This window comes from Cavia porcellus, unplaced genomic scaffold (assembly GCF_034190915.1).
Source record: "Cavia porcellus strain 051 isolate PalLab524CR breed Dunkin Hartley unplaced genomic scaffold, mCavPor4.1 scaffold_11, whole genome shotgun sequence".
Lineage (NCBI taxonomy): Eukaryota > Metazoa > Chordata > Mammalia > Rodentia > Caviidae > Cavia > Cavia porcellus.
Genome location: NW_026947494.1, coordinates 29,915,724 through 29,942,562, shown reverse-complemented (window position 1 = coordinate 29,942,562; position 26,839 = coordinate 29,915,724). Strand labels below are relative to the sequence as shown.

Below are 26,839 nucleotides of genomic sequence, written 5' to 3'. Positions count from 1 at the left end.
TTACTACTTAACATTGCCATAGTACTAGCCATTTCCATGGATCTGGCTAGCTTGTCTAAATGTAATAGATTTCTAATGTGCATTTTCTAAGAATATTTAACAAAGCTGTGAAGTAGCTTAAATGTGAATGTTAGGCCTGCTGTCTTTTATTTTTATAAGGATGTTAACTTCACAGGAAAAAATATAATGGAGTTGTTTCATGCATAACCCTCACAAATTAAGCTCTTACAGAAGAAATTATAAAGGTTAGAATAAAATTTATCTGTAGAGTGTTCATGTTTGCAGGAGTGTCTCATAGTCATTATTTTGAAAAGCTCTACTAAGGGTTTAATTTTTTTTAGCTCATGGAGAACAGTCCACTATTGAACAGTTACAGCTTTATTTTAAGATAAAATTTATAAAATAGACTTACTTAGCTCAAAAGTTCTTTGAATAGGCAGAAATCATTTCCACATTCTTGGGATTAAAGAATAATCCCATTTTTGCTGGTATGAGAAAACCTACTTCATTATATACTTATGAAATAGTCTTAAGAAATGTACTGTATTAAGTAACTTTATATTTTCTTGAGAAATTAGTTTAAGCAGGGTGTGGTGGTACACACTTATAATTTAACACTGGCGAGGCTGAGGCAGGAAGATTGTGGGTTCAAGGCCAGCTTGGACGACATAGTGAAAACTAGTCTCAAAAATTTAAAAAAAAATTTTTATTCTAATTTGTCTGCTAATATAAAGTGATCAGGATTTTTCTTCGCAGTTTTTTAATCTCTTAGTTTACAAAGTACATTAACATATAATATAACTAAAGAAAGGAGTTCAGAAGAAATTGTTGGTAATTCAAAGCATTAGATACAGATTTAGATGAAGGTGAAATTCACCTGAGAATGTTGTTCTGTTTTTTTTGAATTCTGAAATATGTCTGTATTAGAGCTCACAAAAGTGGTAGCAGCAATGCTTGCCAAAAGTTGACAAGCTCCTATTTGATGTATTAAAGTACTGATACAGAGGAGCATGTAGATGAGAAAGGCATGCAGACAGACAAAAAATGTTTTTCTTCTAACTTGTGTACTTAATCAACTTTGGAATTAGAGGCATAACGTGTGTGTCTACTAAGAAGATATGTCTTGGTCAAGCTGCCTTACTTAGATTTTATCAGTTGTAAGAAAGATTATTTCTATTTTATTTGCTGTGAGCCATAGCTCAGCAAACAGTTTCATGTTCTGTCTTCGTAGGGCATCCTATTATGAGATCTCAGTGGATGATGGCCCATGGGAAAAACAGAAGAGTTCTGGGCTCAATTTGTGTACTGGGACAGGATCAAAGGCCTGGTAAGTTGGGCTGTTGCTTAATCAAGGTTTGTGAAATATTTTAAGTGCATACTGTGTTTGATATCTCATTTGTGCATCTGAAGCTCCTCATGTGCATGAGGCAGCTCAGTGTTACGTAGGTGACTCAGTGTCTGCTCCATGCATTGCCTGGGTACCTTCCTGGCCTCTTTCCTGCTCTCCTCTCACCCATCAGCACCCTGAAGACACCACAGCACAGCAGGCTGTTTGCAATTCTCAGCACATGGTTTGTTCTCTCTTGGCTTTTTGTTTTCTCTCAGTGCAGCTTCCTGCTTTGAATTTCTGAACATTCTCCACTTTCCATCCGCTAGTTAAAAATCCGTCTTCAGATGTCATTCTCTTTAGGAAATCTTCAGTAACACTCAGTTTTTTTTCATAAGCAGTGGATCCCTTTTTTTTTACTTCTCCCTATATTTTCTCAGTGCTATTTAGCACCTTTCATGTTATTATCTAATGTGCTAAAATCTAGTTAGTTTTGAGCAACTTGAGGGATTTGAATTGGTGACTGGTGTTTTTCTTTGTATAAGAATAGACAAAATAGTGCAATGAATCCCTGTAGCAGGCAGTCCAAATATTATCAACCTGGCCTGTTTTTTTGTTGTTGTTGCTGTTGTTACTTTTTGAGCTGGTATCCTAAATGTACTTCTGTTCATTGTCGTATATTATTTTGATGTAATTTTCAGACATTCTGTTGTTTCCTTCATGTACTATATTAAATTGACATCTTTTAAAAAACTTAGTCAAATAAAGTAATGTCTTGGGGAATAAAACAAGCATTTAAAATGATAGGTTAACTCAGTTAAGTAAAATAATTTCTTACTAAAACTCAGTTAAGTAAAAAAAAAACCCCAAATATTTAAAATAAGTTAAAATGATAAGTTTCTAAAATGACTTCCAATAATTATTTGAAAAAATAAACTTAACCTTATAATATGCTATAAAATTATTTTATAATCTCAGATTAAGTTAAAAATATTAACTGTCATGATAATTTTTTTTAATATGGAACACAGTATGCTATCTGTTAAAGGTTGAATGAGAATTAGAAATTGTTCTAGAAATTGTTTCCACCCAGTATTTTCATCATTAAAATGGGCACAGTGGTATAATTGAAAAGGATACTGACCTGGGAGTTAGGGGAGCTGGCTGAGCCACCACCTAGTTTTGTAAGCCAGTATAAGTTTCCTTATCTGGAAGATAAGAGACATAGAATAGGTACAGTTTTTCTTTGTCTTCTGAACTTCTGAGATTGTGCAAGTTTCTCTTTCATACATTGTAAGTTTTTTAGCCTCTACTACTCTGTAGTGTGCTATGCACTTTGTCTATTGATCCTCACAGAAATCCTGAAAGGATAGAGTAATACTCCTTTTTATAGAAGAAATTGAAGTTAGCTGGGCCAGATGGCATAAGCCTGTAATCCCAGCTGTCAGTGAGGATGAGGCAGGAAAATTGTTAAGTTCACACCCAGCCTGGGCAATTAGCCATTTAGTGAGATCCTTTCCCAGAGAGTGGTCTGGAGGGGACGGTAGCTCAGTGCAAGGCTCTGGGTTTAATCCCTGTAAGGACTGTGTGTCTGAGGGGGAGACATTGAAGCTTAACAAGGATGACAATTTAAGCCAAGTCACACAACTGGTATCAGAATTGGATGTGAGCACAGTATGCTTGAGTGCATTTTTCCCTGTCACCATTACTTGTGCTGCCTCACAGGGGAAAGGCAGCTTTTAAATGGAGTGGAGGAGTTCCGAGACATACATAGAAGTCACACCCTTGAAAGGTGAATCTTTGTTGTCTTAGTCTGTTTCTTATTGTAACAATACCACAGAATGAGTAATTTATGAAAAACAGACTTCTTTCTCACAGTTAACTGGGGAGTCTGCTATCACAGTGCCAGCGTCTTGTGAGGGCCTTCATGCTGCTTTATCCCATTAATAGAAGATGACAGGGCTGAACCCACCTGTCTGTCAGGAACCCAGCCTGAGTTAATGAAATTCACGCACTCTTGCAGGCAGAGCCCTTGCGATCTAATCAACTCAGTTGCCCTCTTTCAGCACTATTGCTCTGTGGATTTTCTGACACATGAACGTTAGGGAGCATACTCAAATCATAGCAGTTTTACTGAGCTGAAAAACTATCAAAATAAACTTGGTTAAATAGTGCTTTTGCTAAATGTATGGGGGCTTTGACTTTTTCCTTCAAACACTGTGTAGTTTTAGTTGTCAAGTTTTCAGTAATGATAAGAACATAAAGACTAACAGTTACCCAGCCACCCACACCCGATACTGAAGGTTGAACCCAGGACCTTTGCATTGGTACATGTTGTAACCATGGTTACATGTGGACTTTTGAATAAGAAAGGCTAAGGTTAGAATTTCATCCTTCTCTGTGTTGTTTATTAAAGTCTCTCATTAATGCCTATACTTACTGTAGAATTCCACATCTTATCCTTAAACTCTTTGCCCTGAGCAAGTTGTTTACCTCTTAACACTTTTCCTCTTCCTTCCCATTATTGATTTGTATTTACTGAAATAGATCTTTCATTTTTTCCTCTTTGAAAAATGCAAAAAGAAAAGAAACTAAAGGAGCAAGAAGGATACATTTCTATATATCATAATTTAATTTTATTACACAGCACTTCTGAATACTTTTTTGGTTCCATGTGATTACATTATGTAAATTATCACAACTACTCTGGAGGTAGGTAATTTTATTTGCCTTCACACAGTGTAAAGTCTCTTTAAGTTGTCCAAAGCCATGTGGCTAATAAATAATGAAGTCAGGATTTAAATCAGAAACTTAACTTTAAATTGTAAAGCTGAGTAGTCACTGGAAAGAAAAGGTTAAGATAGTCTGTTTTCTTTTTTCTTTTTTAATAAAAGTTTTTGTTTGTTTGTTTTAATGTGACAATGTCAGTGTTTGCTTTAAATATAGAAATGTGGAAAAGTGGAACTCAGGATAAGCTAGTTTTTGTAACACAGTGGCTCAATAGGATAGAAGTTTATTTTCTATTCTCATAAAGTAAAGAGTAGGTAATTGGTAGGTGGCTTTCCTTCAGGTGGCTATTCAAGGAGTCAGACTCCTTCCATTCTTGACCCTGTTGTCTTCTAAACATGGCTTCTGAGGTCACTGTGTTCTTTTATGTCAAGCCGCAGAAAAAGAAAGACCATGGAGGGTCCCCTGGGAGGCTGGTGAGCCAGGCTTGCAAGTGCTGCCCCTTGTGTCCACTGTGATTCCTTTAGCTAGAACTCACATGGTTACACAGTGAAAGGGGCTAGAAAATAAAGCCTAACTACGTGTCCAGAGAAAGCAGAAGTGTTTGAGGAAATCCCATGTTTATTTTTCCAAAATATGTTTTTCAGAGTTCAGATTAGTAATTGTATTGAGAAGCAAGTGTCTGAATTATCCTTTATCTGAAGTCTTCTGGACAGTGCATTACATAATTTACCCTATGTACTTGGAGAAGTACTACAGAATGGAATCACATATTTCAGTTAGTTTCTTCTTAAGGCTGCCCCCAGTCCTCCTGCATTTATTCTGTCCTGTCAGACTTAAGGTTGGGAGTAGGGGTTTATTTGTTTGTCATATTTTGTTTTTCTTTTTTTGTGATCCTGGCATTGAACCATTCAGTGCCTCATGCCAGGCAAGTGCTCTACCATGAGCTACAACCCCAGTAACTTTTTATTTTAAACATTTGAGATGGGTCTCACCAAGTTGCTCATGCTGGCCTCCCATTTGCAGTTCTTTTGAGCCTGTCCAAGATTACAAGGATGTGCCTCCATGCCTGGCTGAAAGGCATTTTTATGAGGTGGAATTTTAGTATGTCTTTGATATAGAACATAACCTATTTCTCCTAAAAAGGTAGACTGAATTGACTAGTCTTGGTCACAAGCATAGAAAAGTAATATTAATATAACTCTAATTCAGAGAATTTATTTAGGGTTGATTTATGGTATCCCTAATAAATCATAGTTTTGGAACATTAGAGCAAGTTCTTGTAAGAATTCTGTCTTAACTTTTTTTTTTTTTGTTGAGTTCTAGCCCTGCCACAGGTAGTATCAAAGTGGTTTATGCTTTGCAGTGTGTAAAGTAATACTAATGAGATACGTATTTACTGAATAAGAAAGTCAGGAGACTTAAAGTGTTTTAGCAAAGCCGCAGAGGTAGGAATGAGTTGGTGTGGCTAGATTGTGAAGTCAAAGGGCAGATGATGGTGGAAGGTGGAGCAGGCAAGGAGCAGATCTTAGGTTTATTTTTTAAGCAAAAGAGTTTGATATGTGAATAATTTTAAGTTTTTTTTTGAAACAAAAGGATAGAAATGATACAGAATTTCAAAAAATACGAAATTAACACTAGTTAATATATTGCATATTGTTATCTTAGAAGTAGTTGTTCAGATTACAAGATTTAGGCATAGAAAAATAATGATCAAACAATGAAAGTACAAACTGTTCTTTCTGATGAACTTACAGAGATTAGTAGTATAGTTATCTATCACACACACGTACATATGTATATCTACATATAATCTCTTCCCTTCTTCCTTTTATCCTTCTCCCTATCCTAGTTGTTCTTTCCTTTTGAGCACTTTCTTTCCCTTTCATTTCACAATAGATAACTGTAAATTTTGACTCTTGTTACTCTTTCAGATTATTTTTTACACCAGGGAGTCATTACGATATTTTTACGTGTAAGTTTGATTTATCTCACTTATGAGGGTGGTCTCAAGTGGCATCTATTTACCTATAAAAGCCTCAAGTTTATCCTTCTTTGTAGTTGAGTAATACTCCATCGTATAAAAATACCACATCTTTTTTATTCTGCAGTTAATGGGCATTTTGGTTATTTCCAATATTTAGCTATTACAAATTGTGCTGCTTTAAATGTGAGTACACATATATTGCTGTGGCATGATGTTTTCAATTCTGGGAAAATACCCAGAAGGGCGAAAAGCTGGATTGAAAGGAACCTCCTATCCTCATTTTCTGAGGAATCTCCACACTGATTTTCACAGTTGTTGTTCAGTCTACACTCCCATCAACAGTAAAGATGGGTTCCTTTTTTCCCACAGCCCCGCCAACATTTATTATTGGTTGATTTCTTGATGCAGCCATTCTTTCTGGAGTGAAATGGGATTGCAGTGTTGTTTTACTTTGCATCTCTCCACTGACCAGTGATGTTGAACATTTCTTCGTGTATTATTGGCCATTTGTATTTCTTCATCTGATAAATGTTGTGTCCATTTCAGATGCCCATTTTTGGATTGTCTTTGAGTTTGGGAGGCCTGATGATTTTCAATTCTTTATATGTTCTAGATAGAAGTCCTTGGTCTGAGAGTTAGTTGGCTAAACGTTTTCCCATTCTTTGGGTTTTCTTTTTACTCTGTTTATGGTTTCTTTTGAAGTACAAAAACTTTTTAATGCCACTTGTTGATTGCTTGAAGTAGTTACTGTGCGGTTTGAATTTGTTCATGAACTCTTTTCCTCTGTAAACATCTTCACTATTTCTACCTACCTAGTCTTCCTGTAGATTTAGTGTTTCTATTTTAATATTTAGATCTTTGATCCATTTTTACTTTAGTGCATGATGATTGACATGGATCTAGTTTTAGTCTTTGGCATGTGGAAATCCAATTTTTCTAGCACCATTTATTAAAGAGGCTATCTTTCTTCCAGTGAACATGTTTGGCCCCTTTGTCAAAGATAGATTTTAAATTTTTAGTAATTTGTACATTTACATCTTGTCTTAAAATGTTCAAAATGTTTTCACATTTGTGTAAAAGTGAAAGCATAAGACTGGAGAATGTAGAAAGCCAACTCTTACTATTTCACTGTACAGTGAAAAACTAGCATCCCTTTCATTTTATACACACACACTATAATGCCTTTCAAAAATTAACATTATGATTATCCTTCCATATCATTCTGTATAGCTATATTCTTTTTAACATCATAATGACTAACTGGAATTTATTTAACCAGCTTCCTGTGTCTATGTATGTGTTGTGCAATTACAATGCTTTAGTAAATATTTTTGTATGACTCTTTGTACATTATATGTGGGAACATGTTTTAAGATAAGTTGTTAGAATGCAAAATATGTTTATTTTAAATTTTGATAGTGCATAAGTTGCATTGCAATTACAATTTCTCCTTTATCTTTTTTTTTGTTTTGTTTTTGGTACTTGCAGTCAAACTCATGAGCTCATTCTTTCCAGGCAGGAGCTGTGCTACTGAGCTATATCCCCAGGCCTGGAATTGCAGTTTCTGTATTCTTATTAGGATGAGAATATGTATTGTGCCATAGCCATTTCAATACTTTATTTATCAGTTTTTAGCTGTGTTCATTTATAACTTGTCTTAATAATTTCTAAAAAGTATTTACATATTAAGTAGATTTTTCAGTTTTAGCATATCTTTAGAATTAAAACAAGAAATAATTATGTAGTTTTTTTTTTAGGTCTTTTAATATTAACAGGGTAGCAACTCAGGCTGTGGAAGATGTTTTAAATATTGGTGAGTATCAAGACAACTATTATATGCTATAATATGATTATGTTATATAACGTCTACGTTATTGTATATTAGCTGGTAAATAAAATATTTAAGGAAGATATGTTCCCCATTCTTCTTTCAACAGCAAAACGACAAGGAAATTTGAATCTTCCATTGAACAGAGAATTGGTAGAGAAAGGTCAGTAACAAATGATATTAATCACAAACAGTTTAATTTAGTTTTATATGTATTTTGAAAGTGATAGTGTAGTTGTTTAATTAGCAAAGCACTTTTTTAAAATCAAACATGTGCTTAATACAATAACACTAAATGTAACTCAACAATATAAAGATTAAAGCTAGATTTATATTGTACATGAAGTCTAATAACTTCTGTCGAAACATTATACATAACTATAAACATTCTGAGGAATATGAAAGTATAGAAATGTATGTAACTTGTAAATAGAAAATGTACATCTAAATTCCATGTGCCACTGCAGCAGATTAGTCTCTTACGCATGGCTTTGCTTTTTATGGTTTCAGCTTCTTAAAATAGATTCTGTTCTTTCAGTTTGAGAACAAAAGGATTATTTTAATCGTGGACCTTAGCTAAATATACATCAAAGAATGCAAAATTAGACAGTATAGTATAATAATTAACTCTTAATTGTGGAGTTTAACTTAGAATATAACTCTAAAAAATGGTAAAAGTTTTTAAAAACTTTTTATCTTATGAAAAAATAAAATTGCATAATAAAATAGTAATAATTAATACACTGTGTGCCATTACCTTCAAAATACTCAGAAGAGTACAAGACATAGACAAAAAGGTTCTCTTATAAATAAGAAACAGATAATAGCACAAAACTTACTTTTTAGTGAAGAGAATCTAGTAGTAAAGGTGTAGGGTGAAGTATACGCTAATTACCTTGAGCTGATCACTACCCAAGGTAAATGTGAATCCAAATACCACATTGTCCGTTATAAATATGTGCAACCATGTGGCAATCAAAAATGCAAACCTAAAAATTATATAGGTAGAAAAATTGATAGATACACATATATACCCATATACATACAGACCTAAAGATTCAGGTTTATATCAGATATATAAATTAAAGGTATATACAAAATATACCAATTTATTTTTTTAGTAAACATATATGTTTTTATGTAATATGATTCATTTGAAGATTTAACTATCTTCAGAAGCAATAGTAAATGCTAGTATAGTGGTATAACACCGTTACTGACATTTCTGGAACTATTCCTTTGAAGTTTCTTTCAGATATAGAATATTTTTAGTGATGTGTTCCCAAGGAAGCACATTTTTATTTTCTTGGATGAATTAGATTTTTGTTTTTTAAAGAGCCAAATATGGTTTCTCAACTTTATTATGGTGTATGATATGCATTCAGTAGAAACTATACTTTGAATTTTGAAATTTTTTTTTTGCTGAGCTGGTAATAGGCTTTATTATCCTGTCTGGTGTCAGTGGAGGTGACACCTCTAATGTTCCGTGTTACTATGATGTTTCATAGGTTAGGCATGCTAGGTGCATTTTCAACTTACAGCATTTTCAGATTATGATGATTTTGTAGAGATGAAAATTCATTGTAGGTTGAACATGAGTAATTCAAATGACACTTTCATGAATAAAGTAGATCTGATGTTCTTGTCAGTTTTTAAATGTAATGATCAGTGAAACTTTCTTTCAAGCCTAATTTCTTCATATAGTTTCTTCTTCCTTTCCTCCTTCCTCTTTTTTTCTTCTCCCCCTCCTTGTCTTTTGAGGCAGCATATTGCTGCATTGCCTAGATTGGCCTCAAACTCCTAGAATCAAGTGGTTTTCCTGCCTCAGAATCTTGTGTACCTGAGACCACAGGAGCATGTCGCCATGTCTGACTTAGAGTTATGTTTTGCATATGCTTCCTGGTTTGAGAGAAGGCAGGTCCCAAAGATTTCTAAAAATATCTTGAGTCTGGACAGTTTCATTGGAGAAAGAATATAGCCTGTTATTGTTTGAGACTGTTTTATATCAAGATTGTTAACTTACAAAACTGTTCGGTATAGCATTCTGGAATGTGTTCTACTTTTGATACATTTGAGTGTGTCTATTTCCTCTATTTGTAATTAATTACTATCTTTGTACAAGGTAGTAGTTTTTGCCGCCCGCCCAGTTATATTGTACTTATTTTTCTGTATTGTAGGTGATGTATGCTTTTGTGGATCATTTGTGGAAGCTAATTCTTATTTATAATTCTTTTTTTTCTTTTCTTTTTGGTGACTTGTGTTGAGTTCCAAGCAAACTCCTCAGACTTTTAAGCTAGGGATAGCATCTATTGTTTTACAATACTCAAAAATGACCACTCTTCATTGAATATGCTAATATTTTTTCTCTGTAGTAACAAATGAATATAATGAATCTCTACTGTTCAGTCCAGAAGAGCCAAAAATACTTTTCAGTATCCGAGAACCAATAGCAAACCGAGTTTTCTCCAGCAGCCGCCAGCGTTGTTTCTCCTCAAAGTAAGCAATCTTGGTGTAACTTCAATTTTCATTGCTTTACACAGCCATAATAAGAGTACTAATTTGTTTAAACAGTGTGGCAGGAAAAATAGTACCTATGAAACTAATGAAGAACTATCTTAACCTGGCTAATCCAACTTTGACTTCAGAGAAACTAAAATGTTAATGAAAAGTCATAATTACTTAATTGGTTGATTTTAATTTGCTGTTTTTTTTAATATGTCGATACAAGGTCAAATTGATCATTTAAAAAAAATGACTACAAAGCAAATCTTTTTAGTAAGCTGTGGAATAAAAGGATAAATATTTGTATAAATATTTATCAGATGCATTTCTTTTAGCTTTTTCCTAAATGTGAGTTCCTCATGCATTGAATTTGCTTCATTTTTTTTTTTGAGGGGGAAAAGATATTCCCAAATGCGTATAATTTATTTTATAAAATTTTGCCTAAGTTTTCAAACTAACAAGAAAACTTTGTTATGAGAAAATGTCATCTTATAGGAAACAAAGGCCAGTTTAATTATAAAATGCCACCTATGTTATGAATATTCTTTTTTTTTTACAGTATATATTTGATTTTTTTTCCAGGTAATATGTAAAAAGGAAACCTGTTTTGATATTTACTTACTCATTTGAGAGTTAATTTTGAGTAATTAAATGTATACTCAGTTTGGGTGAGACTACAAAGATTCCTTCAAAGACACTTACCTTTATGTTTGAAGTTTTGGTAATAGAATAGTTTTGTACTTTGGCAGTTGGAAAGGTTTCTTAAATGTGTCATAAAAGGTACTTGAACAACAAAAGATTAATTAGTTAAATTATGCTAGAATTGAGAACGTATAGTCATAAAAGTTACCAATAATAAGGTGTGCTACAGAGAAACGTATCAGCAGGATCTATATGCAACATGAGCTCATAGCCCAATATATAGTACAGGTTGAGCATCCCTAGTCTGAAAATCTGAAATTGTAATTTTCAATGTCCAAAACTTTGTGAAAACAGCCATGATACTAGAACTAGAAAATTCCACATCTGGCATCATGTGATGGGTCACAATCAAAATGTAGGTGCACTAGAAGTATGATATAAAATTACATTCAGGTTGCGTACAAGATATATATGAATCATAGGTAAATTTTGTGTTTAGTTTGTCTATCCCTCAAGTATCTCCTTATCTGTATATAAATAGTCTAAAATCTGAAATCTCACACATTTCTGATGCCAAGTATTTCAGAAAAGGGATACTCAACCTGTAAATAAAAATTCCTGCGAATCGTTAACCCAGTCCAGTAGAAGAATGGCTGGGTCACAGGATTTTCACAAAAAGGGATATCCATTAAGCATACATAAAGGCACTTGAGCTTAAATTCATTTGGAAAATGAAAAATAAAAGTATGGAAGAAGTACCACATACCCACAAGCGAATGGTTAAAATACCAATTATATAAAGTTCAAGAAGGGATGAAGCTGTTACTACTAAAATGATGGAAATTAGGATAGTGAGTATGCTTGAGAAGGGAAAGACACAGGCATAACCAGCAGGAAAGGGGCACTGATTTGGATGGTGCGAGTGTGTCCACTAATAATTTGTGCCTCTTCTATATATGTTTTTCTTTATGCAACAGCTTTAAATGAAAATAGCACTTGCTCGACTCAATATACTTGTAACAACTTAAAGAGTCATATGAAAACAGCGTTTGAATTTTATCCCTTCTGAACTTGATCACTGAAATACTTGAGTGAATGGCTGTATACTGAATATGTGCAAATGAGACTGTGGCACTGTTCTCATATTGTTCACATAAATTTTGCCATGTTACTTGGCTTTTGAAATCAAGGCCAAATAATTTTCCAGCTCATATAAAAATTTCAGTTAATATATTGGTTAGAATTAGGAAAACTAATAGTTAATGAAATATCTTTCTACCTAGGGTTTGTGTTCGTTCTCGTTGTTGGGATGCCTGTATGGTTGTGGATGGAGGAACTTCTTTTGAGTTTAATGATGGGGCAATTGCTTCAATGATGATTAATAAAGAAGATGAGCTTCGAACTGTGCTTCTAGAACAGTGAAGGATTTCCTCAGATGACAAGTTTTGATTACTGGGAAAATTCTTTGATTGCAGCAACAGACCACCAGTCATAAAGCTTCTTCTTCTTCTTTTTTTTTTGTTATGATTGAGACATGTTGCCCTGGGCTCAGAAGTGACAAAGAAAATGAGATTTACATTCTTCTTCTGTTGGATTCTGATAGAGAAAGGATGGTGACTGTATGAAAAAGTAGATGAACTAAATGGATTACAATTGATACCAGTGAATTTTTTTTAAATTTATAATTGGTAACCAAGAATGTTGTATCTTTTAATTTAGAAGCAGGTTTAATAAAGGATTAAATGTTTAGGATTTGAAATTTTAATTGAACAGATGGTTTTTTCTTCCCTTTCTTTCTTTGTGAAATTGGTCACATAGCATTTAAGTGCTTATTTTTCATAGTAAGTGAAAGTAAAGATTTTTACAATTTTGATAATTTTGATAAATCCTGACATTGACCTAACTGAAGTAGGTTAAATGTAGTTTTTATATGTGCTGACAATTTCCTAATTCTAAAACACAATGATGTGATCCTTATTGATTTAAAAATTTCAGCAATTTTTGAAATTATAGATGAATATTTTCATCACAATTTCAGTAATATCCAGATGAAACACCTCTTGGGACAAAATCATGAGGCTGTTACAAATATACTAAAATAGCTACTTTAGGTAAGACAATCTTTTTAAAAAGATGGTTTTGAGTCCCATAAGTCTCTTCTGTGTTTAAAGGTCACTTAACATGGATTTAGAGACTAAAAGGATAAATTGATGAGACATGGTTTCTTAAGAATTGGGCAAAATCTTTAAAAACTATTTTTATTGAGTGCTGGGAATATTGTTATAAAGAGAATGGGTTTGTTTAGTAAATATGTCAAACAGTCATTTTGGAATTGCTTTTTTCAATATTGTGGGTTTCAGTTATATCAATCTTTAAAATTTTACATAATAAATTTGTGGGGAAAATGTGATGGCTTTTTTCCCCCATTATGAGAATTTCTTTATTCTTGGAAATTGTTATTTAATTCTTGAATCTACTTATAATAAGTAATCCTGTAATTTTCACAAAAAATTATATTGCTGAATAATTGAATGGCATTTATCCAAAGTTGTGTTTTTTTCACTCGCTGGTAAAATTTATGTCACTGATAAGTGCCCACTCTGTGCCATGTATTACTAGGTGCTGGATACATGTTGATGAATAAAACATACTATCACTAGAATTTCAGACCAGTAAGATCAGCAGTAAAATTCTTTTGAAGCCAGGACATATAGCCAAATTGAGTGCTCTTAGTTTTGTCACCAGTGTTCTTTGCTCTTAGAAAAAAAATTTAAAAATGAATGTTGAGGTAAAAAGTTAACCTAGATTTTGATGTATTCTCTAAGAATCTGTTGTATTTTTCTTAATTAGGAGTAATGTACATAAATACTCAGAGCAGGTAATTTACATAAGATGGAGGTAAAATAAAAATAAAGTGTTTTGCCAGGGGTATCAGTTAGTTGGATTTAAAATATGTAAGATAATACTTTATAAAGAAGTTAAAATTCCACAATATAGAATGTGCTTTAGAAGGTTTCAAAATACCTTGAGAAAATGCCAGCTTGATAGTATCTCAAGGATATTGGTTGGAATATTGATTGCCTGATTGCCTGTGTGCCACCATAGATCTGTTAATATGTAACATATTAATAGATAACCTGCTGTGTGAAAAGCCATACTTAAAATATGTTTTATTTGCAATATAACTTCTACTCCATGGTGGAATCTATTTCTAAGAGATGAAAAGAAAGGATGTTAGAATAGCCAAAATGTTTTTATAAATGAGTTAATCTTTTAATGGTCACTATGTGAATAAAATTAAACCATTGTTATCTCTTTTTTACTTTATTTCTTACTTCCTTAACTCTAATGGGGTCATTATTTGGAAACTTAAGTTTTCTTGAAATATTGTTTTAAGAAAAGACATTTTATTCACTATTGTGTATTATTCTGTGCCCTGAAGACTTCCTTCATTGTGTTATTTGACATAGAATGATGATCAGTTATTTAATCAGAGGATGAAATGCTTACCTGGAAAAGGTAGATGCTTCATATACTTGTCACATATTTTTGATGTTCCATTTAAATATTAGGGTCCTACTATGTGGAATCATATTCCAAGTTTTAGTAAATGTATAACTTTCATGTACAAAAACTTTACAAATTTCACTTTTTTGTTGTTTTCTGGTACCGGGAATCAAACTCACGACCTTATGCTTGCCAGACAGGTGCTTACACCACTGAGCTAAATCTCCAGCCCCAGATTTTACTTTTTAAAAAGTAGAACAATACAGCCAGTTAGTACAAATATTTTGAAAATATTTACTTGAGTTTTAAAGATGTTAAATATAAATTTAAGGATACATATATAACTAAACCACTAAAATTGCATTCCATTGTTTTATGTTGATACTTAAAATAGTATCTATACCCAGATGGTAGAGATAACTTAACAACCAGATAGGATAACAGTATGATGAAATATATGTGGTGGTGTGGGGATAAGAGTATATGTACATTTGAACTGAAGGAGTTATTTTTTTCAAATTGTTTCTTTTTGACTTTAAGCATATATATGCCAGGGGTTGACGGCCTGTCAGTGAGAAGGCATATTAAATTTTATACATCAAGGAAAGTAAGAAAAGCTGTCTTATGCATTTATAAGAAAATCACTAAAAAAGCTAGATAGAAAGTATTTTAAGTATTATACTGAGTACACCTTATATATTGATTTTAATGTTCAAAACTAATGTAAATATTTTGGCACTCATTTTGAGAAATATAAAAATACCAGCGTTCTAATGTTGAGATTCATGAAAATATTAAAGCAAAACAAGCTATAAAATGTTTAGTACAGGCTTGGACCTATATCTTGGAGTTAGCCTCTTGGTGAAAACACTTTTTTGACTTTTTGGGTGGGATATGTGGCCAGGTAGGAAGGGGAAAAAAATAATTGCTTTTCTAGGATTAGCATACACAGTAACCAGGAGTTTCCTTCTATTGGCCCATTCCTGCATCATCCTCTGAACCTTGCTGTGTGCTGTTTCAAACATAGCATCTTCCACATGGTAGGTTCTCTGTAAACACTGAATTATAATTGACTTTACTAAGACAGAAGGGACATATGTATCCTATCCAAAAATAAGTTTTGCCTTAGGCTAGAGTATCCTTCATATGTCTGAAACTTATAAAGGAGAATGAAGAATCAAAGGTCATTAAGTGCTATCAATTAAAAAAAAAACTGATGCATACTTTTTATGTTTTTGGCTGAGACAGGGTCTAACTCTATAGTCCAGGCGCACCCCTTACAGCAGTCCTTCTGCCTCAGCTGGACTAAATACTAGGATTACAGGCATACAGCTCAATTACCCAGTATCTCCTGGGAGGCAAAAATTATCCTTTGTCTACAACTAGACAAGCTACATCTGACCACCAGTTTATGGAAATAGGGGACAGATGAACCTGCTAAGCACCACTCCAAATAATAGCAAAATCTATCCTATAATTATAGGGCAGGTGATCTAGTTTCATTAGTGAGTATACTGGAAGGGAAAAAAGAGGGGATATAAAGATTAAATTTTAAGGATATCATTGAAGTGCAATGTGTGGATCATGTTAAGAGCCTGATCAAAACCAACCCATGTATGAAAACACTGGTGAGATCTAAAGAATCTTCAACATTACCTGATATTTTAAGACTAGAGGTACACAGTCAAATTCTTAGAAATTACAGGTCTGGGTATTGTTTCAAAATGATCTATGTGTTTTGTGTGTGTGTGGTGAGGAAAGAAGAATGGTTGGTCATAGACAAGGCAGGAATTAATAGTTGCTAAAAATGGATGATGAACTAACGTGTCATAATCTTTACTTACTACATATATTTGATATTTTCATCATTCAAAAAAGCCACAGTAGAGATAAGGTAAAAGAATGAACACCAAAACTCGATGGAATTCAAGAATACTATGGCACCATTTGAATGGATGGCTGGCTTCAAAAGGAACTGAATTTCTGGAAGGCTTCCAGGCATAAACTAAGCAACTCATTTTCAAATGGCAATAAAATATGTAAACAATATAAACAAAGTGAGTCTGTATTTAAAATGTTTACTAGTTACCTTTTATTGATAGTACATGACTATCACATTAATCACTGGAATTGAAATGTTTTATAAATGCCACTACATTTGGAAACACTTTTAAGAAAATAAGCCAATATTTCGCACCTTTTAAAAATGCATTGTAAACTACCATTTAAACTTGACCACAAGCATATGAAGTAGACATGTTGTTTAGGGCTCTGTTTTATAGGGTTTTAGAGGCCATGGAGCTAAATGGCAGCCTCCAATGACTGCTTTCTAATTTTAAGGATGTAAAGAAGAAAGGGATACAACTTAGCTCAATTACCATTTTTACAAAAACGTGTTTTATTTGAAAACAAGTCTATAAAAGTAGAAATCACATACAAAAATACAGATTACTCTGACCTGTTGGAAAAATAGCTTATTGTTGGAACTAAGTTTGGAAGCACAGGCACGGTAAGTATGAAGGCACCCGGAGATCAGAGTCCACCGGGATCCTATCACCAGCCCTTGTCACTAATCTGTAAACAACAATTTCAAGTAGTAGTTAGCACTTTTTAACTAAGACACTGAAACATAATCATTTCCTGTATAACACTAAATAGTCTTCATTAGGCCTGAGCAAATAAGGGCACTTCATCTATTACCATATCTTTAACCTTTAAAATTTAACTTAAAAAAGTTAACCAATTACCAGTCCAGTTGTTTAAATACAGGATGACCAAGTATTGCATATTTTTTCATTAATTTTTTTGTAACAGGAAATACAAAAACAACAGTTTTATCAAATATATTCAATAGAAGAATCAACTGGTTGAAAAGACACTTTCTCGAGCAAAACTCGGGGTAGTCAGTATGTAAACAGATCTGCTGCCTGAGTGACACTCAGGGTAAACTATTAAATGGTTAATAGAAAAGATGGGTTTTTGGCTTTTTTGTTACATTGTGAAAATAGGTCTCAACTTAAAACTAGGTTTATTAATTTTTTGGTGATTTTTACAAACCATTTAGTCTTTCTGCTTGTATGCACTAGGTTTCGAAAGAAAACTATTCGTGCCATCAAAAATTTCCATGACTGAGATCTACAGGAGTAGGTGTAAGTAGTGGCCAAAAGTGGGAACACTTGCTTCTAGTGCATTTGTGATTTAAAGGAATAAGCTCTTCATAGGTCCGGTAACATTACAAACTGTGTAGTTTCAAACAGTTATTTTGAGAGACCATTAAAAAAAGACGATTTAAAATACTTGATTCCAGAGTAATAACTTTAGCACTAAAAGAAAACAGGCAGTATCAGTTCAGAATTCTTCCATCCAACTTTCAATAGACTGATTATGATGATATCATCTCTAAAAGCAAGCCATTGTAAAAAGCTAACAACCCATAATAACATAATTTGATTATAAAGTTAGAAAACCACAATAACACTTCTTTACCTAATTCAAAATTCTGAGAACACAATACATTAAAGGACTCTTCAGATTAACCTGGCATAGAACTGTCTCCTGAGCCTTCAAATCCTATACCATTTTTAAACCTCTGATCATCTTTAACTTGTTTCTTTTTATTTAGGGGTTATGGTGAATTACAGTACATTTTCTGATAAACTAATTTTAAATGTAGATAGATATAAAACTGAAATGCATTAACCCCCAGAAAAGATTACCTCAAACACTATTCTGTGATTCTGTTCAGCTCATAGTACATACATAGCTAAAAGTTCTCCTAAGCTGTGTCTTATAAAATATTAGAAAATTCAATGCATAAAAGTTACCACACAGGCTGTGACAACAGTTAGCCTGTAGTAATTTTTAAAGTTTGATTCAAAATAGACTTAATCAAAAGGGCGCTTGAAAGGTGTGGCTCAAATTCTGATCTTTTAAAAAGTCATCTGGAAATTACAGGCTCATTCTCCTAAAACCTCCAAAGGCTCTTAAGGGCCCAGCACCAAAAGAAGTTTTAAAAGTCCTTTTAAAAAAAGCAATACTTCATAGCTTTCTCTTTTAAATGCTTCCCTAAAATACGTGCAGGATAAAGGCTAAAGGAAAATCAGTAATAAAACTAGCCAAGTGTCCAGCAATTGGGCTTCTTCCTTGCTTCACCCATTCCAAAGGGAGAAAAGAAACCATCCTGTAGTAAATACTTCATAGACAATTGGGCTTTTGCAGTGACAGGCGGCATTTGATGCCCCATATCTCCTGGTTCTTTATGTTGCCAACAGTTGGCCTGGCAATGGTAGTGAAATAGGAACAATTAATCTGCAGATGAGGAAGGGCTTCTCTTAATAGTTGAAGGGTACCATCTGGCACGATTCCAAAAACTTGTAGTGTTTTCAGTGTAGGGATTTCTCCAAGTTCACTGGGAAGGAAGAAAGATTTTTCAGAGGACAGATACCTATGAAAAACTGACTGGAGTTATATATGTCCTAATTGTTATAATTCGTATCACAGTCTACAAAATGCAACCTAAAAGCAGAATCTGCAAGAAATGATTTGAAGGAGTAGCAGAGGTGAGTCAAACTGGGAGGCAGACCATTTAGCTTGACCCAGATGGCTTACAGAACTATACCTGCATTTTGTTGAATAAGCCTCTTAGAAACCTTAGAATGCTCTCTGCGGCTTAAGAATAAAATCTAATCATATTTGTTTCCTTTCTCCATTCCTTTACACAGTGCTCTGAAAGGGATTTCTGAGCGGTATACTAGCAAGCTAGTAATGGTGAAAGTAAGTTTTACTTTAGTGTCAACTGGAACTGCCACCAGTTACACGAAACTTAAGGAGTAGATATGACCTTTATTTGAAGTGGCTCCATCTCTAAAAAAGAGCTATCAGCTGATGACTTCTTAATAATGGTTCACAATCCACAAGTCCATTATGTATGATGAGCCATACCAGCAAATTCCTTAAGAGACTGTAGATAGTTACATAGTTGGGTGCAGATGGGTGTAGGGGTGCCAAATCATATCCCTTTATGCATAGGGGGCAGCAGCTCTTTACCTCTGACTTATTACCATTTTTTCATGTCATAGGCAGTCCTTTTCTTAGATATTTCGCTTTAGGTGAAATACAGCTGTGTAAATGGTTGTCACAAAAAAAGAGAGCTTATTTACCCAAAGTTTGTTTGGTTTTGAGAATTTTTTTTTTTTTTTTAAACACAGACCTATGTGCCTAGAAATTCATTGGTCTCTGATTTGTCTTTGTTCCAGAGGTTGGGAAACAGTACAAAGTCTCAGGAAGAGGAACACTTATTTTGGAATTTCAGAAAATTCCCACCATATAATAATGAACACATCAATGACCTAGTGTTAGATGCATCCATTATTTTTTACTCTATCATCATTGTCAAACTTGTATTATAACTGGAAAGAAAGATGTCCTCCCATCTTTCTTTCCAGTCCATTCCACACACCAGTGTTTGAGGCATCCTCCTAAAGCGCTGTTCTGATTATCGTACTCACGTGTTCTAAAACCATTGATTTTTGTGTATTTAGGCAACCCAGACAGTACTGTAGGCCTTAAGACTTACAAACTTTACTTGCTCATCTAGTTTTCCCATTACCCTTGTAAATGTATTTGTTCTACATCCCACAAAATATCCTAAGCACTAAAGATGTTTAATGTATGTTAGTAGAACAAAAGATGTAGAGGAATTTGGAAAACAGAAGTATTGTTTAAGTAAAATAAATATGCTTCTTTAAAAGGGACAAGAACATTTGGAGATCCTAACATAACAAAAGAAAATCAAGTAGAATAACTTGCTATTCTCAAAGTAATTTCTGGACTCTTGCAACAAAATATAAAAGCAAGATTCCAATTCATAGATGTTTATACTTATCATCACTGAAGATGACAGCAGAGTATTGGTCATAACTATTACAATTCTGGTTCTGGAATATCCCAAGCCAATAAATTGTGATTCATTCTATGGTGGATAATATTTAAAGGAAGAAACTGTAGGTGGTAGTTAGAAAAGAAGAAAGAATGGCAGACAGCAGAGAAGGAAATGTTCCTACAGCAGCGTTGGCAAAGAGCTTTCTTGGTAAACAAGGAAGTCTTGGCACACTCTAGAGTTTTATGAGAAGGAAGCCATGTAAGGCAGGCTGACCAGTCAAGGAGTGGAAAAAATCTTTAAAATTTTCAGACCAAAACAACCATGTAAAAATGTATTTGACATTACAGTGGAAGAGAGGGAAACCAAACAGAGACAGTAAAGAGAAATGAAGAATTTAGAAGTCATTCTAATACAATCATGTCTTGATATTTATTCAGTTTAGTAAACTCAGGTTTACTAAACTCAGGTTTATTTCTCACCTCATCTGTATCACATTTCCTTTATAAAATGTGAAATGCCTCAAGTACAGATTCTAATAGAAATTTATGTCTCTTAATCTTAGAACAGCAAACTTTCCCCAAGATCAATTAAGGATAAGGAAATAAATATAGTGGGGTACTGGGGGGGGCACTAGTTTCTCAAGTATTACAAAAATTACTATTACAGAAGACCTAAAATTTTATTTGCCAATTTCAGAAATAAGTAGCCTTCACTTTGTTTTGTTTTATTTTGTGCCAGGGATCGAACTTAGGACCTCATACCTGCCAGGCAGGCGTTCATGCCACTGAGCTAAATCCCCCAACCAGCCTTCACTTCTGTAGCATAGGTGACTGTCTCTCTAGAAATGAGACACCCTGCAACTTCTGAGTTTCAAGTATGACAGCTGCAAGAATGACTGAAATTATAGCAAAAGACATTTTATTTTGGGAGACTCCTGGATAGGGCACCAATAATAGGCTTATCTTAAAGGATTTAGAGTACAAATCATACTATTAATACATGGTATTTAAAGAAACATTATTTTACCTTACAGTTTAAGGACAGTATCTTTCTTCTTTTTCCTATTCTGTCCTTCTGCTTACCTGGAATACACCACTTAAGCCCTTGATATCCCTGTTTCTCTTCTAAGATTAAATTCCGACAAGTAATAATGTAAAGAAAGTTCATACCTAGGTCTATGACTTCCGGCCCAAGCTCTTAACTATCAGTTCTATAGTTCCTGCGGGGATGCAGGTTTTAGTGTTATACCATTGGATGCAAATTATTAAAATATGAGAGCTCAAAAGTCTCTTGCTGGGTGTGGTGGTGCACCCTTGTAATGTCAGCACTCAGGAGGCTGAGGCAGGAAGATCATTGCGAGTTCAAGACCAACCTGGGCTAACACTGAGCTCAGCACCAGGCAGAACTGCATAGCAAGACCTTGTCTCAAAGACAACAACAACAAAAGTATCCCCTCATCTCAGCTTAAAGGAAAGAACTTGGGATATTACCCAGTTAGCTTCTTTTTTTGTGCATGAAGAAGACACTTGGGTTGTATTCTCTTCAGAAAAAAACAATCTCAATCAACAGAATGATTTAGATTTAGATTTAAATGATCCCAAAGCCTCACGTATTTAGAAGGGATCTGGATTATGGGAGCACTTATAGCTGACTTGCTGTTGGAAATGGAGAGTTACTAGGGGCATGACCTAGAAGTCTCTTCCTGGCTCCTCCCTTCATTCTGTTTCCTGACTGCTAAACCTTTCTACCGTGCCTTCCTGCCTTGGAGACAGCAAACTATGCACTAAAAGTGAGACAAAAGACCTGTTTCCTCCTTTACGTTTAAATGTCAGGTACTGTGTCTCAGCAATGGAAAAGTAATTCAGACACAACCTTTCCTGAGAAACTGCCCAGGCAAAGCAGGTATCCAGATGGTAATGACAGGAAAGAACAGATGACGGAGAAATGTTTTTGGATAAATACTAGAGGATCCTAGGAATTCTGCATGCTAGGAAAATAGAAGGACAGAAATCTTAATAAGAGTTTCATAGTTATCAATTTAGAGCCCAACCTTTGAAAGCCACACAAATAAACACTAGTATTCTGTTTAGACAGGGATTTTCCAGCTGAGGCCCTAAATCCTGAGTTTAAAAATGATTAATCACATAATTACCCAATTCTTTTAATCTTGTACAGTTAAAGTATCTGCTTTATTCATTAATTTTTGAAACTAATTCATAAAATCATTAAATTGGGAATTAAACAAATAATTTGCTCAAATTATCCACTCTTCTTAGGTGGGAAGCTGAAATTAAATGACTGACATTCAGACAGTGAGCTAAGTGAGTATGGCAGCTTTACTGTGCACACTGGTCATCGTGAAAACGGGCACTGGACCAAGTGCAAAATACTGACCTCTTGTGGTTTTTCATGAAATTGCTATAGACTAACAATCAGAAGTAGACTAATTCAGCACTTGGAGTGAAATAAAGGAAACATTTTTAAAAAAATAAAGAGATAATATTATTCCCAGGATGCCTTGGGAAAAGCACTTTTTTAAGAGAAAGATGGATTAGACTTTTTTGCTTCGTACTCTTCGATCCTGTGGGAACTGATGAACAGATCAAATGAACCCTCAAATGAACTACATTTGAGGGTTCATTTGATCTATTTTGTATATTTGGTTCTTAACAACATATATCACCTATGTGTTTTGATTCTTCATATTTCTTAAGCAACTGAGACATCACTAGATTACAGAACTTTTCCTCTAAGGCCAGATAAAGACTTTTGGAATCAACTAGAGCTGATTTGGAAAACAAAATAAAACAATAATCACATTGGATTGGCCTTCCTAATTATACAATGAGTACTCTCAAAACTATCTTGTACTTCTTTGGAAGTGTTTCACAGATATTAGCACAGTATGACATTTTACTACTTTAAAAATATGGACAGCAAAATAATAATATGTAGGCAATAATCAGTTAACTTACTTTTACCAAACAGTTTTGAATGAAAAGCTTGTTTTTTTTTCTCTTGCTGGTCTTTCCTAACTAGTTTTTGATTCACATTAGTAATATACAAGATTAATAATACACATGCTCTCAATGTCTGCTACTAATAATAATGAATGTTAACATCAGGTGGGTATGTCTTTTGGTCCTTGCCTTCCACAAGCATTAAAAGCAAAACATACTTACAGTAGTGTTTCAGGTATTATATCATAGCACCGACTGAGTGACAAGTGTTGGAGGTAGTTGAGCTGGAGAAATTCTGGAAAGCAATCATTCTTCAACATGATACTATCACTGTAACAGAGAAGAAAAGATATTCAGAACTACCCACTAGAACACTACCGCTTAGTCTCTTCAGTTCAACGCTAAGATTCTTTCACCATTTAATGAGCAAGCAAGTTTTTATCTGAAACAAAGAATACCTTAAGTCTAGATGGACAAGGTTGGGGCATCTTCTAATTAAGGTAGAGACATCTAGGAAAAACAAGCAAACATAATGGTCACTATTAAATGAGGAACAGGACAAGAGTATTTGCCAACACCATTATCCTTTAACACTACACTACAATAGGGAATTTCGGGTCTATTAAAAACATGTTGCTATCACAGCTGGAAAAAAATATTTCTCCAACTCTAACATATCCTAATATATTCCATATATCTTAAAAAGTTGTAAATGTAAATCAGGCAGTTATTTATTGAATCTTAGGATAGGTAAGGTATCTAAACATAAACATGCATAAAGAATACTTATAAACTACTACATAAAAGTCTGAAAATTCTACCATGTTAAAATAGGACAATTACAAAATTATCAGAAAACTGATCATTTGCCATATAAGTTAAGGTTAACAGTCATATTGAGGAAAAAGATAAACAATAGAAAAGACAATGAACATGAATGGATAACTTACAACATACAAGATAATAAAAACAGAGTAAGAGATACTAAGTGAACTTAGAAATACTACTTTTCAGCTACCAACTGAAAAGAATTATATTCTAACACCACAAATAGATGAAATGTAGTTAAGCAGGTCCACCCACTGTACATCGCAAGTGGCTATTTAATTTTATGTGCAGCCTTTTAGGAGACAATGTGAATTTTTTTTTGACAGCATACTGATTTCTTAAACAAATATTGAGGGCACTGCACACTGGGCCCATTAATTCAATAATTTTACTTATAGAAAAATACAGATGTGCACAAGCATAACCACTGTAGCAACAATTATAAGTAGAGTCCATCTTTTAGTTAAATTTGTTAACCCATTTCAGGAATTACAGTGCTAACAGTTGTTATCATAGGAGGCATAGCTTAGTGCTACAGTGTCTCCCTGGCATGCATGAAGTCCTAGGTTTAAGAGACACCTTACACTGAAAATGAAACAACATGAAATATATGTAGTGCACTAGAATCTCAAATTTAATCAAAATACAAATTCATATTTACATACAGACTCACAGAAAAAGTCTAAAAGGAAATACACTGAAATATTAACTGCTGTTAGCAAACATACTGGAAATTATAAATAACTTTTCACAATTTGGAAGTTACATAGACTGAGCTACTTCTAAGCAGAATAAATAATTTATTTAAAACAACAAATTTCAACTGACCACAGTGACAGTAGCACACATTTACAATCCCAGCACTTGGGAGGCTGAGGCAGGAGGCCAGCACGGGCTACATACGTTAGTAACTAAAATGTAAGGCTGAACTGCATAGCAAGAAAAACCAAAACCAAAATATAACAAAGAAACAAAGCAAAACCAAACCATACCCAACCACCAAATTTTACAAATGTCTGAAGGTGTAAGTGGCTGTCAGAAAGGACTCTAATTGTGTAAATTACTGATTTAATATAATTATTCCACATCTGTTTGACGAAATATCACATAGCTGATGATGATAGAGGATAGCTACTGAAAATGAGGTTCTCTGGGGGAAATAACAAGCTATTATAAAGTAGCATTTTGCACATTATGTCCCATTTAAAAGAAAAACTTGTATTGGAAAAAGGTATGTTAGATTGGTGATTTGTTTTTCATTATTTAAAAAATACTTTGTATTTTTGAGGAAGTATAATACCATGATCAGTTTTAAAATAGTGTATATAAAGGAAAAAAATGTTGGATAGAAATATTGTGTACAGAAGGGAGAGGAAGAAATCAAGATACGATTGCAGCTTTTACAGGCCTCTAAAGAGAATGTTCCTTTTGTCTGACAAAGCAGGAATTGGGCATGGCATCATTTAAACTTGAGTCCTTGCAAAATCAACAAACTCAAATCTCTGGCCATTCATGAAATTGTAGTCACTACTTTCTACAGCTTGATATATTTCAAAGTCCTGGAGATGTAGTTTTCAAATACTAAGTAACATTTAGGAAGCACTTGCAAATATTTGAATCCTATCTTTCAAAGCTATGAAATAAATGAAAACTTTCTCAATGAATACTCAATTGAACATCAGGACATTGAGACCTGCTTGATATGCATCACTAGATGAGGTTTTGTGCATCCTAGACTGAATATCAGCTTGATACTGTAACATGAAACTGTTAAAAAAGTCCTTCCATTTGCAACCATCAATGTTTGCACAAGATTCCCTCAATGGTATACACATACCAAATAAAGCAGATCTGCTACTTAGATCCCTATTTCAGATGCTATGTTCATTTAAACAACTTCATGGCCCTTTTAGACCAATCAAAAGATAAACACACACACACACCCAGCGTTTATAACACGGATTTTTACTGTTCATGCTTTGGACTAGATTGTGTGTGTGTGTGATTCTGCTACTTTATAATATGTTCAGCAGCATTCCTGATTTGTACCTATTACGTGCCAGCACCACTCCTCTGACTGCAACAGTCAAAAATGTCTCCCAACATTGTTAAATATGACCTTGAGAAAAACATTCCAGTGTTAAGGGAAACTGACTGCAGAACACCCCTTGGATATGTAAACCCAAGGATGCTCAATACCTAATATAAAACTATGTGGAACTGGCATATAATCTATACCCACCCTCCTGTGTACTTTAAATCATCTCTAGATTACTTATAATAATGAATGTAATGTAAATGCTATGTAAGTAGTCATACTGGACTGTTTGGGGAATAATGACAAGAAAGTCTACATATTCAGTGTTTCCAGAATACTTCTGTTCCATTGTTGGCTGAATTCACGCATGCAAAACACATGGTTTCAGAGGGCCAGTTATTTTTTTAACCTATTTTTTATATTAATGTTTTGATTAAAGGTGTTCTTCCTATAAATAAAGTTTTTACCTTCTAGTCTAGTCTACACTCAAATCTTGATTCTAGGTCAGTGATTGTCTACCTTTACCTAACTTCTGATCAGCAGTTCCCCTTATGGAAATAATAATACATGCACTGGACTAAAGACAGTCAACACATTTGGCAACTTAAAAGA

At 33.9% G+C, this 26,839-nt stretch overlaps 2 protein-coding genes across 7 annotated transcripts in view; one reads left to right on the top strand and one right to left on the bottom strand.

Moving 5' to 3' along the window:
• The window catches only part of Nadk2 (NAD kinase 2, mitochondrial), a 41,089-nt gene extending 26,765 nt beyond the window's left edge, over positions 1–14,324 (top strand). For 2 of the 4 annotated variants that reach the window (XM_063258077.1, XM_003470218.5), the window contains 5 exons: positions 1,232–1,327; positions 7,799–7,854; positions 7,979–8,032; positions 10,242–10,365; positions 12,297–14,324. In XM_063258077.1, coding sequence (XP_063114147.1) covers positions 1,232–1,327; positions 7,799–7,854; positions 7,979–8,032; positions 10,242–10,365; positions 12,297–12,435 — 469 coding nt within the window. In that variant the 3' untranslated portion in view covers positions 12,436–14,324. Of the gene's footprint in view, positions 1–1,231; positions 1,328–7,786; positions 7,855–7,978; positions 8,033–10,241; positions 10,366–12,296 lie in introns of all 4 variants that reach the window. The other 2 variants (XM_063258076.1, XM_063258075.1) reach the window with 1 other exon arrangement.
• Skp2 (S-phase kinase associated protein 2) overlaps positions 1–26,839 on the bottom strand; it is a 49,407-nt gene that overhangs the window by 3,202 nt on the left and 19,366 nt on the right. The window contains exons 8-10 of one of the 3 annotated variants that reach the window (XR_010050437.1): positions 23,820–23,871; positions 23,584–23,691; positions 2,468–2,535 (exon numbers count right to left, since the gene is read on the bottom strand). Coding sequence is in view for 2 of the 3 variants with exons in the window: in XM_003470170.5 (XP_003470218.2) it covers positions 18,715–18,928; positions 23,584–23,691; positions 23,820–23,871 (374 nt within the window). In the remaining variant the exon portion in view is untranslated. Of the gene's footprint in view, positions 1–1,583; positions 2,536–16,894; positions 18,929–23,583; positions 23,692–23,819; positions 23,872–26,839 lie in introns of those variants that run through there. The other 2 variants (XM_013152845.3, XM_003470170.5) reach the window with 2 other exon arrangements.